The sequence below is a fragment of the Anabrus simplex genome, chromosome 2 (genome assembly GCF_040414725.1).
Source record: "Anabrus simplex isolate iqAnaSimp1 chromosome 2, ASM4041472v1, whole genome shotgun sequence".
Classification (NCBI taxonomy): domain Eukaryota; kingdom Metazoa; phylum Arthropoda; class Insecta; order Orthoptera; family Tettigoniidae; genus Anabrus; species Anabrus simplex.
Window position 1 is genome coordinate 1,159,438,752 of NC_090266.1, and position 17,501 is coordinate 1,159,456,252.

At 38.9% G+C, this 17,501-nt stretch overlaps 1 protein-coding gene across 2 annotated transcripts in view; it reads left to right on the forward strand.

Annotated features, from left to right (window-relative positions):
• The window catches only part of l(2)k01209 (lethal (2) k01209), a 331,401-nt gene that overhangs the window by 204,219 nt on the left and 109,681 nt on the right, over positions 1 to 17,501 (forward strand). For both annotated transcript variants that reach the window (XM_067139775.2, XM_067139777.2), the window contains 2 exons: positions 8,033 to 8,104; positions 16,501 to 16,752. In XM_067139775.2, the coding sequence (XP_066995876.1) occupies positions 8,033 to 8,104; positions 16,501 to 16,752 (324 nt within the window). The remainder of the gene's footprint in view (positions 1 to 8,032; positions 8,105 to 16,500; positions 16,753 to 17,501) is intronic.

A 17,501-nucleotide genomic window follows, 5' to 3' on the forward strand; every position in this document is an offset into this window, starting at 1 on the left:
GGTGAAGTGTTTCATGGACATATAGATATGCTACTCACTTCCCTGCTGTTTCCTCCTGACAGGTTTTGTGTGTGTGTGTGTGTTTGGGGGGGGGGGGGGGAAGGGGGGGTACTAGTGGTACTGACTTTTGGTTTTACAAGTTGAGCCGTTGTTAAGGAGGGGCGTGGTGATGCATTTACTAGGTCGGTGATGTTATTTATGTTTAATATGTATTCTTCGTAATAGTTTATAAATTTCTTCAAATAACATATGTGTTCTAAAAAAAAAATGTATAGTTAAATTTGTGATATAAAAAAATGTTGAATAGGTGGACCTTTTCACTTGACGATTGGATATTTTGTCAACATTGTTATTGGAATAAGATAAAATTCAGCACAGTCTGTCATCAAGAATTCAGGAAAGTCTGCAATCTAATATCTTGGTTCCTGGAAAGAAATTCAGCAGATATGTTATGAAAATTAAGATTTACAAGTGTGTGTTTGCTGGGAAAACATATCTCACCCACCCTTGTCGCCAAGCCAAGTTACAACATGTCCCTTCTCTTTCTTACTGTTAAGTGTGTCAGACCGGTACTGCTGTTGTGGGACACTAGCGAACTACTCCAAATACTACTTCACATACAATAAGAATAAGCTTATAAACAAACACACAAGAAAGTCACTAATACACACAATTTCACTGTCCCAAAATTCTGGCTGCCAAGAAGTGTAAATATCTTAAAATATACAATTGCGAAGGTACACATAATAAAATTGAAATAAAAACAAATAATTCAGATAAAATTACACTGACAAGTTCATAATACGACACTCAGTATTTTACAGCACACATAATTCACATTTTGTCGTTTGGAAGAGGGCACAGTTTATTGGTGGGCCTCTTCAGTATCCCACAAAAGGTGCAGATGGTAGCCACACACACTAGTCTATCAAATCCTGGGTGAACGTCCGTGATCACTGCCAGTTTCCACATTAATGGTGGAAGATTATCCTTCTTCAACATCACCAATACGCCATGTTGCACATTTGGACTAGAGTGTATCCATTTGGATCGCTGCTGAAGGTGATGCAGGTAGTAGTTCGACCAGCGGCGCCAGAATCCCTGCATTTGCTGCTGCAGTATTTCCCATCTAGTTAGTAGGCTAAGCTTAGTATTACCTAAATCTGGCTGGGGAATGGTAGTGAGAGCTGTGCCAATCAGGTAGTGACCTAGAGTGAGGGATTCAGGGTCATCAGGACTGCAAGACAAGGGAATAAGGGGTCTGGAATTCAGGCAGGCTTCTATTTGGCAAGTGAGGGTGGTCAACTCTTCATAGGTAAGACACACAGTTTCCATGACATAGCGAAGGTGGTACTTGAAGGACTTCACACCAGCCTCCCATAAAAAAGAAGAAATATTTGATTTAATGATCCACCTAACCAATACACTTCACTTTATAAGTGAAAATACATTTAACCTCAAATTATTTACGCATAATTTGATACATGTTTCGTCTTCTGTTTAAGTCTTCTTCAGCCGTACAGTCTCAAAAATCATTTTATCTAATTAAAATCCAGAATGTCACTGTCCAATGACTTGAAATTGAATGAGCCCATGTCCTATGAGGAAAGTTTCAAAAATGCACTAAAATCTATACACACTGTTTTTGTATAATACTGTCCACCACTTTCTTAGAAAATATTTTCTTATTTCTTGGCATTATCTAACATGGAATTTAAGGATGTCAATTTGCTCTTGCTCTGATTAGGTTCCTTGGACTGCAGCTGATGTATTTCCTTGGAGTACGATGTCAACTGAGTTATTTGTGCGCAGTGGAAAATTGCACTGTTGAGCTCTAGAAGGGAAAATGCGCGTGTTGCCGTGCACTCATGATTTGTCCTGCAATTTCTTGCAAATCTTAGACAGTATTCTACAACACGCTGCAGTTTGGTAAGCTTGAAAAGGTGGCTGATAATATCCTCAGGAATCGTTGCGATATTACACGTCACGTTGCACCTTTCTTCAGGTAGCATTAGGTGTAGCTTAGCACTTGCAAAGGTTGGCCACAGATCATGCTTTTGCAGTAGCCAACTTGGTCCTTGCCACCATAAACTAGTTTTACCAAGCTCATAAGGACAACATCCTCTTGATATAATATCTTTGGGTTGTCTTGAGATGCCACATGTCTCCACTCACTATTCTCGGTACTACCCTGAATTTCTGAAACTCTGTTTGCCACACATGTTTTCCATTTTGTAGAAGGAGTAGCTATCCATGCCAAGACGATGGTCAAGCATGTCTGCAGGATGACCTTAGAGAATGATAGTTTCAGCGCAAGGATAATTTTCTTAACCAATCGTGCAAAAAGAAGGGCTCCACAGAATTCTAGCCGAGGAGCGACCCGTGATTTAGAGGACAGGAGTCTGACTGAGGTAGCACCTTGGGTACTAGTTGATCGGTACATATACAGCTACCGTAAGCCTTCTCAGAGGCTTTGCAAAATCCATGCAGTTGAATATCTGTGGTAGGGTCGTCAACCAGAACACGACGATCGATTTGAATCTTCTCAATGGAAGGTAACTGATAGTACAGTGTTTCCCAAGCATGTGTCATTTCTGGATTGAAAAGTTCATCCTGCAACGTATGTTTCTGCCACAACTGTTGTAGAAATATTTTGCCTGAGATTACCACAGGACTAATGAGTCCCAAGGGATTAAATATAGATGATACTGTTGCGAGAACACTGCGTTCAGAAAATGGTAGAGCATGAAGATTTGGCTGAACCTTATTAACTGTCTGAAATTTATCAGATGGTGGATGCGATAACAATCTTAACGTCTTTATATTCTCATCGTTGTCGAGCTGCAGGGGAAGTAGAGTCTCTCGATACCCTGGAGGAACATTCTCGAGAATGCTGTATGATTGAAAAATGAAAACCTACAACCTGTTTTCCAGTCATTGACCGGGTCAGGGATGTAATGAATGAATCAATCATATATAGGCTATTAGTACGATGAGGTCGCCACTCCCAAAGTAATTTATTAATGACTGATAGGTGCCATGAAATGAGGATGGAGAGTGTTACTGAAATGAAAGATGACAGGGAAAACCGTAGTACCCGGAGAAAAACCTGTCCCGCCTTCGCTTTGTCCGGTACAAATCTCATATGGAGTGACCGGGATTTGAACCACGGTATCCAGCTGTGAGAGGCCGACGTACTGCTGTCTGAGCCACGGAGGCTCTGCTGGATTATTACTGCACCATATTTAAAGTGAAAACCTACTCTTTCTTAACAGTTCTATCAAGTCCTGTTGCACAAGGAGAGCTTAGTTTACAGTTTGTGATCCGGACATACAGTGCTCAACATAAAAATCGTCGAATCACGTTTCAGATGCTCTGGGAAGTTAATGAGCGGCATCCCATTGTAATTTGATTTTCATATTGTGTTGCAAGGAATGGGGCACTTGCCATACCATGTGCAACTGTTTTGAGCTGATATTCCTGTAATGGAAGAGATTTATCATTTCTCCAGATAATACGGTGGCAAGTGCAATCTTCATCTACCTGTTTGTACATTTTCTCAATGTCAGCAGTGAACGCGATCTCGTGGGTGATGAAATGAAATGTTGTATGGCTTTTAGTGCCGAGATATCCCAGGACGGATTCGGCTCGCCAGATGCAGGTCTTTCTATTTGACTCCCGTAGGCGACCTGCACCTGCACGTCGTGATGAGGATGAAATGATGATGAAGACAACACATACACCCAGCCCCCGTGCCATTGGAATTAACCAATTAAGGTTAAAATCCCCGACCCGGCCGGGAATCGAACCCGGGACCCTCTGAACCGAAGGCCAGTACGCTGACCGTTCAGCCAACGAGTCGGACACCTGGTGATTGTAGAACGCAAATCTTGCTGGACTGTTGGCCCAACATAAAGTAAATCATTCAAGGTAAACCCTGCCAAGCAGTCAAGTACAAGACGTAGCTTAGTGGTAGGACTGGATTCCTGGACAACCGCATGATGAGGTGCATAGTATGCAGGATTCGCGTAAGGGAGTGTCAATTCATTTGCCCTAACTCTTTGTATTCATTCATGAACTTCATGTATTCTCGCTTCATATTGGGTTATTTTCTAGATGATAGAATCGCCTGGCTGCCATTTGAAATGAGTTGCCCAATTTTTCCGGGTCTTCTCTGAAAGGTACACGAACGGCAAATCTCCCTGCAGGATCCTTCTTGGTATGTTGCACGAAGTGTACTTCACATTTCTCTTCTTCCTTCGTACGCAGGGTCTGATGTAACTCTTCAGTCTCCCAAAATCTTCGAAGCTGCTGTTGGACTTCAACATCTGTCTTAGCAAAGCATGACAGTACCGGCCACCAAGCGACACCTGAAGGACATTCACTAATTGTGTATCTTCCTGTTTAAACCCCTCCCAGTTTGGTTTTCTGAAGAACGGCGTGATTGGCTTCTTTGGTGAGCCTGTCTGGCTGCTGAATGTATGGACAGACCTCAGCTCCTAAAACGATGCCTACCTTACAGGGACTTATAAAACTCACGATCAGCCAAAACAATGTGTTCGGGAATGTTCCAGGTTGCAGAATCAGTAATGTGACCCAGTAAGTCGTTACCTTAGGAAGCACAAAAGAATTTGCTGAAGTTATGAAGTCACTAGTGCATGAGCCAAGGTTTACTAAAATACTGTACTTGGCCTCTGAAATGGTATCGCCTATTCTCTGGGCAGGTGTTCTGTTAGTTTCTCTACGCAACCTTAATCTCTGGGCACGTGACTCTGACATAAAAGAGGATTGGGAGCCTGAATCTAGTAGAGCTCTACATGTCTGCCAATTTCCATTCCTATCCCTAATTCTGACACGTGTGGTGGACAAAAGTGTGTGTTTACTTGGTTTCACCTTTAGTGATCAATAGCTATTAATACGTGACTCTGTGATAAAGTACTCGCTTTCTCAGTGTTGCGTGATGGACCTTGTTGTTGAGGGAAGTGCTGAGATGTAGTGTCTGCATGTACTAGAGTATGATGTCATTTACCACAAGTGTGGCAGGTACCTGATTTACAAGCCTATACCTTGTGATCTCCCCATAAACAGTTGAAGCACAGATTGTTGAGTCTGACAAAGTCTGTACGCTCGTTGACAGAAATACGTGCAAAAGTTAAGACACTTAACTCAGTGTGTGAGCTTCGTTGCAATAAGTGCACTGCGGAGTGGTTATCACATATGACTTTTGGGTTTGAAGCTGCTTACAACAGGATGAGTCATGCATTCTTGGTGTTCAAAACGTTTGGTTTTACAGTCAAAGTTGAACTCACTATCTCAGTGGAATTGCATTTAGTTTCCAAGAAGTTGCAAGTTTCTTTAAGAGTAGGGAATGTCTTGGGACTCACAGTTGTTTCGTACTCTACGAATTGTACGAATTGATGCTTCTGTTTTTTCAAGAATTAGCTGTGAAACAGTCGGGTCATCTAAAGGTACATTTAGCACTAAAGCCTTTAGAGCGTTCGTATTACTTAAACCTTGATGGAGTAGAGCACATAGCTCATTTGCTGATGGCTTGTTTATAGTAAATAAATTCAGTAGATTCTTCAAATGTGCAGATGCAGTTACCCTTGGATTATTGTAGCGATTGCAAATCATATCAAAAGCCACATTGAAATTGGAGCTGGTGTCTGGGAGATTTGCTATTTGTACATGCGCCTTGCCAGTTAGAGAACTCAACAATTAATGAAATCTTTGAATGTGGACCAACAATTGATTGTTAACAATAAGGCCCATGAATGTATCATGGAAGTGTCTAGATCCAGTTAAATCACCCTTGAATCTTGGTAGTTTTATGGTAGGGAGTTTAAATGCCTTCTTAGTATCACTTAAACAAGACTGATTGTCACTAGACCGAGCACTACCGGCAGCTTCGGTAGTTACTGCGATTACGCTGTTCATTATTGTATCTGTGTCGAAATACGTGGTTTCAAAGTGATCTCTGTCCTTGGAGTGCTATTGGATATCCTCAAATATTTCTAGCTGTGATTGAGCAGTTTCATATTTGTCGCAAATAATAGGCAGTTTCTTCAACCGAACTAGGATGGCCTGATTATTTGAATCCGTTTTAAATTTTTGTACAAATTTCACGAGAGGCAAGAGGCTGGCTTTCATTACTGCAAGAGTCATAACTAATTTATTTCTGTTAGTCTCATCCATGCTGACAGATAAGGACCATAGAAGAGGAATGCACAAGTACAATAATTAAGAGTGCTGGGAGCAATAAACGGGTGAAGATAACGTGTACATAATAATATTAGGTAAGAAAGAATTGGTTGTAGCCAGTCTAGGTTCTTACATCTGCCTATAGATATGTATCAGCCTGGAGTCAAACTAGAGCATGCCACCAGGTCCAGTCGTTTACTCAGCTCTCCAGTGAAATTCTTCAACAGCACATCAGGATGGATTTGACTGGGAGCCCACAAGATGGTCTGATAATCGGAGCTTCGTGATGAAACCAGAGTCTATTCGGTGATCCGCAATACATAACACACAGTTAGACTGAAACGACTGGCAAACAGTGCACAACACGGCACTAGCTACTGTACGTAAAGTAGCGTAACATACGAACTGAAAGAACCGTGTATTAAAGTTCACAATAGTATTCATAACATCCGGCTGTAGACTATTCATAAAATCCAGCCCGGAGGACCATAAAATGTTTGTTTGCTGGGAAAACATCATCTCTATGGTAACTCATGATATAAAATATACACGGAAGACAATTAATACACTAATTTACTACATGGTTAAATAAACACAATAGCGCATGGCGGTGGTTGCTCCCCACACGAAATAAAAGGCGAGGCATACTAGCCGAAGCACAATAATGAGCCTGCAGTTGCAAGCAGTGGTATATTATAAGAAAGAGGTGCAGTTATCAGATGAAATTATCTTTACATTGGTCTGTTTTAAGACTGACTTTGCTGTACAGGTGTGAAAACTGGGTGGAGTCAGGAAAATTTATTCATAAGTTGAAAGTTATAAACCTGAAAAGGCATGGAGCTAGTTGCAACTAAAAGATTGTGAAGATGTGTAGCTAATAACCCCTCCTCACTTCCCCCTCCCTTCCCCGTTCTCTCCGATCTGCCCTACCCCGTTTTTCCCCCTCCCTTTCTGATCTTCCTTACTCATGCTTCCCTTCATATCAGTTATGCAATATGTCCAACACACCACAGTGCAAGGTGAGTCACACATTATATTTTCATTATATTTTTTATTATTTTTCACTGTTCAATTGGCCCCTTGTACTAATTTGGCGTTTTCTTATTATTATTTATCGGTCCACTTGTTTCCGCATTGAACTGCGAATCTTCACCACCTACTTCATAGAAGTAATTTTACCTTTATGCGCAACTTTTGCCTTCAGTTTTTAAGGACATCAAACTAGAAGCTTTTTGAATGGCTTCAATGTAACATGTTTCTACATTATTCAGTGCATGTGCATAAACTTAATTTCTAAATGCCACTGCTACCATATAAGACTTATAGCTATCAGAACTTTGTAATGTAAGATACGTAAGTTTTAAGAATGTTCAGCATCCAGATTAATAAACTTGAATCATCCTTCAACGGCAGTTAAGTGCCTTATTTTAATGCATAATTTAAAACTTTTATCACCATTGTGACTGTTTTTCTTCTTTAACTTTTAGCGTCAAACCACAATATTTTTGATGTGTTGTGCAATTTGTGTTATTGACTGATGATGACCTTGACCATAGGTCGAAACTAGTACCAAATAAATGTTTCATTTGTAATGTAAACCGCATTGCAAAAAATTTTGTATTGAAAAGGTGGAACTGTTAAACTAAAACTTTTAATTTTATGTAATTCACGGAGGCTTGCTGAATGCGAAACTCGTAACTGTCTATAATGATGTGTAGAGAGAGAAAGAGAGAGAGAGAGTGAGAGTGTGTGTTTTTATATATATATATGTGTGAATTTTCTTATCTAGCCTCAATATGTTTCTTTCATATGGAACTTGTTTATTTTGCAGAAAACTATGTATGGAGCAAATGTAATCATCTTTGAAGGTATTCTCGCTTTCTACAGTGCAGCCGTCTTGAAGGTAATTATGTCTTCTATTGTGTGTATGCAGTATATTTTTTTATTTGTTGTTCATCTCTAATATTTGTACAAATCTGCTGCTGGTTGTATGTTAAGTAGTTATTTATTTTGTTTCGAACATTTCTTCCATGGTGTATAGTTACTGATACTTTCTGTGCATAACTGCCTGAATTTAGTCCGTTATTTATGTCTGCACATGTGTCCAAACTTCAGTTGGTTGCTTAGGAATTATTGATCATGTTATAGAGTGATGAGCAATTTAGAGATGGCTGCCGTTTTGAAGAAATGGCCCCTGTAGTTGGCCTGGCGAGTGTAATAGTATAGTGTGATACATGACTACGATGTTGTCAGACCTCATACTGGCTGTGCGCGAAACAGTTAAGCACAGGATGGGTAAGATATAAAATCTCTGTACATTTTATTGCAGCCAGATTGTTGGTTCCAAATGTACAAATCATTCCATCTCTGAAGTTGCAGTGCCACTGGGCTTTCCACTGGCCACCGTGTTGAGGGCACTGTGATGAGTACACGAACTTCTGAAAACCACAGCAAGAGTCAACTCCCATGTCCCTTGAGGCACAAGGTATTGATTTCAGGGTCGCCGTCAGCTAGGTCAAATGGTAAGAGTGGATAGATGGGTCACAGTCCAGCAGAGCACCTGTGAATTCAATACTAGATAACAGCAAGGTGTGAGCACCCATACCATCCAAAACCATTCCTCTCACTGGAGTACAGAAGCAACTCTAGCACTAGCGGATAGGGGATCTCTCCTCACTACACGTCATAAGGCATAAAGACTGACCTAGGCAAAGTAACAGTGCCGTTGAATTCTTGAAGCATGGTCATACCTGCCAACTCTCGTGATTTAGGCGGGAGACTCCCGATTTTCCACAGTTTTCCCCGCCTCCTCATTATTCAATTATTTCTCCCAATTTTAACTAATTATTGTTGAACTTCAAACATTTGTTTGAAAATCCTGCCATTTCAGCTTTGTACATCAGTGGTCAGAAATACTTTGCTCATTGACCACTTTCAAACCAAGTATCCATGTTTTTTAATAATGTAAGAAATTTGCCATGTTTGTTGAAACCTGTATATCTATTGTTATTCTCTTGTTCTCGTGCATTATGTTCGTTTAGATGCTTCTATTGCGAAGTATTTTGTGTGTTCTGTCCTGGTCGGTTTGCGTGCACGTATGTGTTTCAGTGTAGTTCACTTATGTCCGGTATGTGTTGAAGTTTTTTATAGTGGGCTGGTAATGAATGTTATTTGGATATCTGAACCCCTGAAGGGGTTTGTTTTCATGTAAGCAGTTGTACATCGATTTCACTACGTTTTTGTCATATTGCAGTGTTTTTGATCAGTGTTTGATTCTTCACTATGGCCAGAAACTAAAACTCTGTTCCCTTGAAACAATTTACATGCATTATTGAATCTAGGAAAGGTCTATTTTTAATTTTTTTTTCATTTTGTACTGTTTGTCAATGTGGTATTTCTGTATCACATTATAGGAAAACACAAAGCAGCACCAAGAAAACATAAACTGTATAGACCTTGTTAGTAATTAAAAATTAGATTTTGGTGTTAAAAGTGAAAGTGATGGGCTAATAAATACTGAATGCTTATTAACATTGTACATTTTGGAGAGTAATTTGCCAATTAATTGTACAGATCATGCAAGTCACCTTTTGAAAAAATGTCTCTGGACAGCGATATTGCAAAGAAATATGGCTGTGCAAGAACATAAACTGTTGCAATTAATGGAGAAATGACAAAGGAAAAAACATAAAACCTTTGAAGAAATGGCCATTTTCTGTTTCAAGAGACAGAAGTAACAAAAGATTCTAACCTATATCCCATAATTGTTACCGTATATGCTGTAATCAGAAGACAAAAATTTGAATGCAGCGTATTGTCTTGTCCCTAACCTGAAAGTGGACTCCACCTGTGTGACCATAGGTGCCCTTCCTCTCAACACCCTGAAAGAGTGCATTATTCCACTCAACTGTTCAGCCACAATTTTTCATAATGCACTGGAAATGGTTTGAATGAAGAATGGAGTTGCAGGTGTGCTGAAGCATGATCTCTTTGTGATTGGACGTCCCTGCAATTTGTTAAACTTTTGGCTGTAGAACAGGGAGCATCCTGTCTGCCCTTCTGGATTGATGATTATTTGGTGGACATACACTATTTTCTGCACAGAAGTACTAATAATAATAATAATAATAAGAATAATAATAATAAGAATAATAATAATGTTATTTGTTTTATGTCCCACTAACTACTCTTTTACGGTTTTCGGAGACGCCGAGGTGCCGGAATTTAGTCCCGCAGGAGTTCTTTTACGTGCCAGTAAATCTACCGACACGAGGCTGACGTATTTGAGCACCTTCAAATACCACCGGACTGAGCCAGGATCGAACCTGCCAAGTTGGGGTCCGAAGGCCAGCGCCTTAACCGTCTGAGCCACTCAGCCCGGCCACAGAAGTACTAAGAGGAAAGACGAACTGAAACAATTTCTGGAACTGTACAATGTGCAGACAAGGAAAAATTTTGAGCATGTATGCAACCGTTGGCTTTCTGTGGACAAATGATGATGTTGAATCAGTGGCTGCCTTTGTCTAGCCTGCTCGATGAAGTGAAATCTGATACGACAAGTCAGCTTGAAAGTCTCCAAACTTACCATATTCCAAAGATGAAACAAACACCAATAGAAACTAATGTCTCTTCAAGGAAAAGAACCAATGAATTGTCCATCCCATGTTATTCTACAGATGGTTTTCCGTGGTTTTCCATTTTCACGCCAGGCAAATGCTGGGCTGTACCTTAATTAAGGCCATGGCCGCTTCCTTCCAACTCCTAGGCCTTTCCTATCCCATCGTTGCCATAAGACCTATCTGTGTTGGTGCGACGTAAAGCCACTAGTTATTCTACACCCAAAACAATTAAACAGGATTCCTTTGTTAAGTGCTGGTTTTTTTTGTGAAGAAAGGGTTTTTATGTTCCTGTTGTCAGATTTAAATAAGGCTTTGTCTGATTTTATTAAATGTTACACCTATATTTGACAAACCAAATGTAATTTTGCAGTTAAGTGTGCCTCACATCCATTTACTGCAAGATCTGCTGCTGGACACATTAAGGATTTTGATACCTGAATTTGTTAAATCCTGATTACCACAGCAGATGGAAACAGAAGAATGACCACAACTTGGTCTTTGGCAGTTGCACTTCCCAATTCTTAGATCATTTGAAGAATGATGGGGAGGAGGAATTTTTTCATCAATTCAAAGGTACAATGTGACTACATTGTACTCAGGTTTTCATTGAAGAATGAAATTCTGAAGAATACAACAGTTGCACAGATTAAATCTCCATCCAAAGCTTCATTTTAAGCCATGAATGAATTACAATCCCATTTCTGTGCATTTTAGATAAATGATGCCCTAACTTCGCCACATGAAAGAAGCCATAATAAATAAATAAATAAATAAATAAATAAATAAATAAATAAATAAATAAATAAATAAATAAATAAACTCTTAATGGAAGAAAGAATTGATTTGCAGTGGTCTGTGGTAGAAAAATTAAGTGGCAATGTGAGCCTAAAATATGACACATTAGTTTGTGTTTCGTTTGGTATTTTAACATCCCCTCACAGTAATGCTGTATGTGAAAGTATATTTAGTCAGGTAACTAGAACATGAATGCAGTTTAGGTCATCAATTGGTGATGAAAACTTGGAGAGATTGTTGACAGCAAAATCAAGACTACTGGGCAACTGCTTTCAGTAAACCTTTGACAGAAGGTTTCTGAAACAGGCAAATTTGCTACTGCTGCTACTTTTAATCCGTAGCAATTTAATACTACATGAGCAGCGTCTAGTATATCAGTAAGATGGAAGGTAGGCCTTTCATACATGTTTTTGCAAATATTCCAATGTTACTGGATATTCAGGTATACCTGAATACAAATATGTACTAGAGTTAAAAATTGGTGCTCCGAAAACTGTAAAAGTAGTTAGTTGGACGTAAAAACAACTAAATATTTGTGGATTTTGATTTCACTAACAGTTACCCTGGAAATATATGTTAAATGTTGATTTGACAACATTATGTATGGAGCTTGCTAGGATAATGTATGTACTGCCTGAGACATGTAGAATGTGCCATTTTGACTTTGTATCTCCCGATTTTTCCTGATTTTTACACCAAAATCTCCTGGTATTTTATTTTGTAAGGTTGGCAGGTATGCATGGTAAGATAACCTGATCTCCCAGGCAGATGAGTCGAGGTACCAGCTGGTACATGTCATTGGCAGGGTACGAATGTGTCACCAAGCACATGAGGAAGTGGATCTCTCTTGACAGCAGAATAGAGTTCAGGCTGGTAATGGTGGTGTCCTCAGGTGGAGATTATTTACGCGAGATGAAGTGTAGCCCCTGACACTTCTGCCAATGTCCTTCACTGGCGACCCATACAGGAACCTGCTGTTAGATCATATCCATCATATTTTTGCCTTCAGCACCCTGCAGGAGACATACACCTACAGCAAGATTATTCAGTCGCTTATCACACACAGATTTTGACCGATTGCTTCAATTAATACTCCATGGCAATGAGAATGCTTGCTTAGCTCCCAAGGTCATCAGACCTGAGACTTATTGAGCACATCTGGGATGCTGCCGAAAAGGATGTATGCATCCTGGACATAGTTTCAAGAAATCTCCCTGCATTATGGGAGGCTGTGCAGTGATCGTGGATCAGGATGGCTTCCCAACCTTTCCGTGTCTTGTCAAGCCCTTGCCACCCTATTTGGTGCCATCATCAGAGCCAAAGTCGGTCCTACATGCTATCAGCCAGGTACTCATTCAATTGCTCATCAGTGTAATTTGTTATATTGGAATTGAGAAAAGAATTACCATGGTACAATGAAAACAAACATCAGATATTTGTAGAATTGTTTGAAACTGCCCCACAGTAGCTGAAGCCATATGATTTTTTTAAAACTATTGTTGTTATTATTATTATTGCTATTATTGTTATTATTATTATTATTGTTATTGTTGTTGTTATTATTATTATTATTATTATTATTATTATTATTATTATTATTATTATTATTATTCCCATCTGTTTAATTCCTGTGGCCTGAAGACTGGGTCTTTGTGTTTGTCTCAACACACACCTCTTCATTTATACAGTACCAACCATCACAGGAATATCCAGTAGTGAATACATCTCTCCACTTTGGGTTAATGTAAGGAAAGACATCGGTAAGTAAGACTGGACATAATCTACATTGGTGCTGAGTCCATGTAATTGGGAAAGGGCCAGGAAAGAAAGGAGGAAATCCTAAGAGGGCAAGATATTTACCTCATGGTAAATCAGAATGTTTGTCATTTTTCTCTTCAGTGACGAATTTGAACAAGCAGGTATTGGAGGTAGAAAGACAGGATTTTTATGTTAATTTCACTACAAATTAATTTATTTATTTAGGCTATTTTATTTATCGTATGACAGATGTTGGTATGCAAAGAAATATGTTAAAGAAGTACACACAGCATATATGTTTGAAAATATTTTACAGATCCTTACACTGTTGTTTCTCAAACTTCAACATCGTGGAAGTTAAAAGCCTTTACATTACAAATTATTATTCCAAAAACTGATAAATCAAAGCTGATTGGACTTAAGAGTCTTGATGACAAATTTTATACACCTAGCATCTGCAGCCAGGTTACAGCTCAAGGTGCCACGCCAATGAGGTTTTGGAGTGATCCGTGGTATTTCCCGAGTAGGCAGTCGTCAACAAGGTATACCATAGTCTGTTCCTAAATTCCACAGTCACAGACTGGAGAGTTGCAGAGTCCCTATTTATGTATGGGAGCATTGCGTCTTGTGTGGCCTGTGCTTTGTCAGTTCAGTCTAGTCCACACATTCCTCTTTAGATTGAAACACTACAAATAATTACACTGAACACACGGTAATAATTTCAAGGCAGATGCACACCCACACCAATGTCTACTCGAGTAAGGTTATGTGTTTGGAAATAACCAATGAAACTGACAGGTGACTAAATTTAATGATGGTTATTAGGCCCCAAATCTTAACTTTTTCATAACATGAACAAAATAAGCTATTCATACAGTACGTAGCCCGCATATACTGAGAGTGTGAGAATGACAGTCAGTTTTGTAACATGTCACGTTTCTGAGTAATAGAATTGTATTTTTCCCGTTGAAACAAATATACATATCTAAAATGATATTAAACTATATCTATGTATATAAAATAAGAGTTTTGTCTGTACATTGCTCAGAATTTGAAAATAATGGTATTTCTGTATCGGTCATGTCCTTGGTAACAAGAAAATGCACTTTTTACTTTTCCGTAATTTCTGTTTGTATGTATGTATGTATGTATGTATGTATGTATGTATGTATGTATGTATGTACACGCATCACGAGAAAACGGTTGAAGAGAATTTAATGAAAATCGGTATGTGAAGTCAGGGGATGAGCCTCTACAATCTAGGCTATAAATCATTTTACTCACGCTGAGTGAAATGGTAGTTTAGGGGAAAGCCTAAAATTGAATTTTCAACTATTTATGTTATTAGTGGTATAATGAAAATCGGTATGTGAAGTCGGGGGATGAACCTCTACAATCTAGGCTATACAACATTTTACTCACGCTGAGTGAAATGTTAGTTTAGGGGAAGGCCTAAAATTGAATTCTCAACTATTTATGTTATTAGTGGTCGTATTTTAAAGAAAATGGGTATGCAAAGTTGGGGAATAAATTGCTACAACCTAGGCTGTCAACAATTGTATTCACGCTGAGAAAAATGGTAGTTTAGGGGAAGACCTAAAATTTAATTCTCAAATATAGTTGTTATTAGTAGTCCTATCGTGATGAAAATCGGTATGCAAAGTCAGGAAATAAGTCGCTATAGTCTAGGCTGTAAATTATTTTTTTCACGCTGAGTGAAATGGTAGTTTAAGGGAAGGCCTAAAATGTAATTCTCAAATATTTCTTATCAGAGGTGTAATCGATGAATGCTACATAACTAAGGTTATACAGTATTAAACTTCCTATTATTCATGCCTTATACATTGTTACCATACTGGCTATGATCACAAAGATATTCATGAATTTGGATCTTTGTTACTACAGTAAGTCCATATCAGCGCCGAGTACCTAACGAGAAAATGCTGAACAGTATTTAATGAAAATCGGTATGTAAAGTCGGAGAATAAGAAACTACAGTTTACGGTATAAAATATTTTACAAATCAGAGTCGAAAGAAAACTAAATGTGTAGGCCTACAATATAGAAAGCTCATAACATTGATCAACAATAACATTACATTGACCATTGTTTGTCGTGATGTGCTTTGTGTCTTCTGTTGCCCATCATCTCCGGTAGATAGGACTACTGCTGCGTACAGAGTATTTTTTATTTGATTTACGTCGCACCGACATAGATAGGTTTTATGGCGACGATGGGATAGGAAAGGGCTAGGAGTGCCTTAGGCCTTAATTAAGGTACAGGCCCAGCATTTGACTGGTGTGAAAGTGAGAAACCACGGAATATCATCTTCAGCGCTGCCGACAATGGGGTTCGAATCCACTATCTCTCGGATGCAACCTCACAGCTGCGCACCGCTAACCACACGGTCAACTCGCCCAGTCGTACAGGGTGTAACAGCCTGCCTGAACATTGATGGGAAGTAAATGGGGAGTTAGATAACGTTCTTTTTTAGCATGCCATTCCCCTGGTTTATAAATTTTCTGATGCTACTGGTACGTAAGACACTGGATCATCATAGCATTCGGGCTATTCAATCCCTACTCTGAGGCACTGATTGGAATGAACAGTGTGCATATTTAGCGGAATAATGGCAGATGAGTGTTCATGGCAATCTGCGACCTGGTCATCCCTGCTCTGGAACTTTGGACTATTAGATTGGCTCCGCAATCTAACCGCAGCACTGTTCGTTAAAAGTAATAAAACGTGCGGCTTTCCATTTGATCGAGTATGTTATATGATAGCATTGCTTTTAATCGCTACATTCATACTTACGTTTTTGTAATGAACTATATTGATTTCAGTTAGGAAAACCACAAAGTCAGTCTTTCTGAGAATCCCGTAGCGAAGCACGGGTACATCAGCTAGTTATATATATATGAAAATATATTTTATATGTATAGATATCATCAAACATGGCTACAGTAAGATAAAGATTGAAATTAGTAAAATAATAAAATTATTTTAAAAAGTACTGTTCCTGTATTGACTTTTCCTTGCTTCTCTCCAAAGAAATCTTGTGTATTGTTGCTTTGGATTATGTCTGTTACTGTGTGAAAAATTATAGCCTTCCTTTAATTCTCTCTAGGTGTTGGACATGAAAGTATTCGTAGACACAGATGCCGACGTACGCCTTGCTCGCCGCTTAAGGAGAGATATCTCCCAACGAGGACGTGATTTGGAGGGTGTACTTAAACAGTACTGTAATATGGTAAAACCTGCATTTTATCACTACATTGCTCCCACCAAAGTCCACGCAGATATTATTGTGCCCCGAGGAGGAGAGAATGCAGTGGCCATTGAACTCATTGTTCACCATGTTCACACACAGCTGCAACTTGTGAGTATTGTTTATGTACACTGTGTTTAGTTCAGTAATAGAAAGCTTTGCTACAGATTTTGGAATGATGGAATCCAATTTTAATGTTCTCAGGCTCTTGTTTATTGCTTACTCAAACAAAATATTGTTAAAATCTCTCTTGTACTTTGTTTAATCTGTTGACCTATCATATCTGAGTATGTTTCTCACAAGATTTTTGGATTATTATGGGTGGTGTTGAATAATGACAGTTAGAACATGACTGTTGCGTCTGGATTTTATGAAACATGCAACTCATAGGGCTGATTAAATTTTACTGCAATAGCACTTTCTGACCTAGTGAGAAAAGCAATACCTCACTTCTCATTTTTCTTAGTATGCGTCATTTTGGTGCTTGTCATTGTTTTTTGCTCTTTCACTATAACATAGTTCACATATGCTGATTGTGAGAATGACAGTAAATTTTGTAACATGTCACGTTTCTGAGTACTTTTTATGTTGAAACAAACTACTATACATATCTAAAATTATATTAAACTACTAGCTATTACCCGTGGCTTTGCTCGCGCAAATTTGAAGGAAATGTACAGGAAGATGAATCGTGCGTCCTGATCTGGTGACTGTTTGGTCAGTCCTACCATTGTGCAATTCCTTTCTGGGTTTGGTACATTGAGGGTCGATGGTGGTATTGATATTTTCTTCAAATGGAAATGCTTGTTTCAACCAATCTACTGAATTGCACTTGGTTGATTCATAGACACCATTAAGTG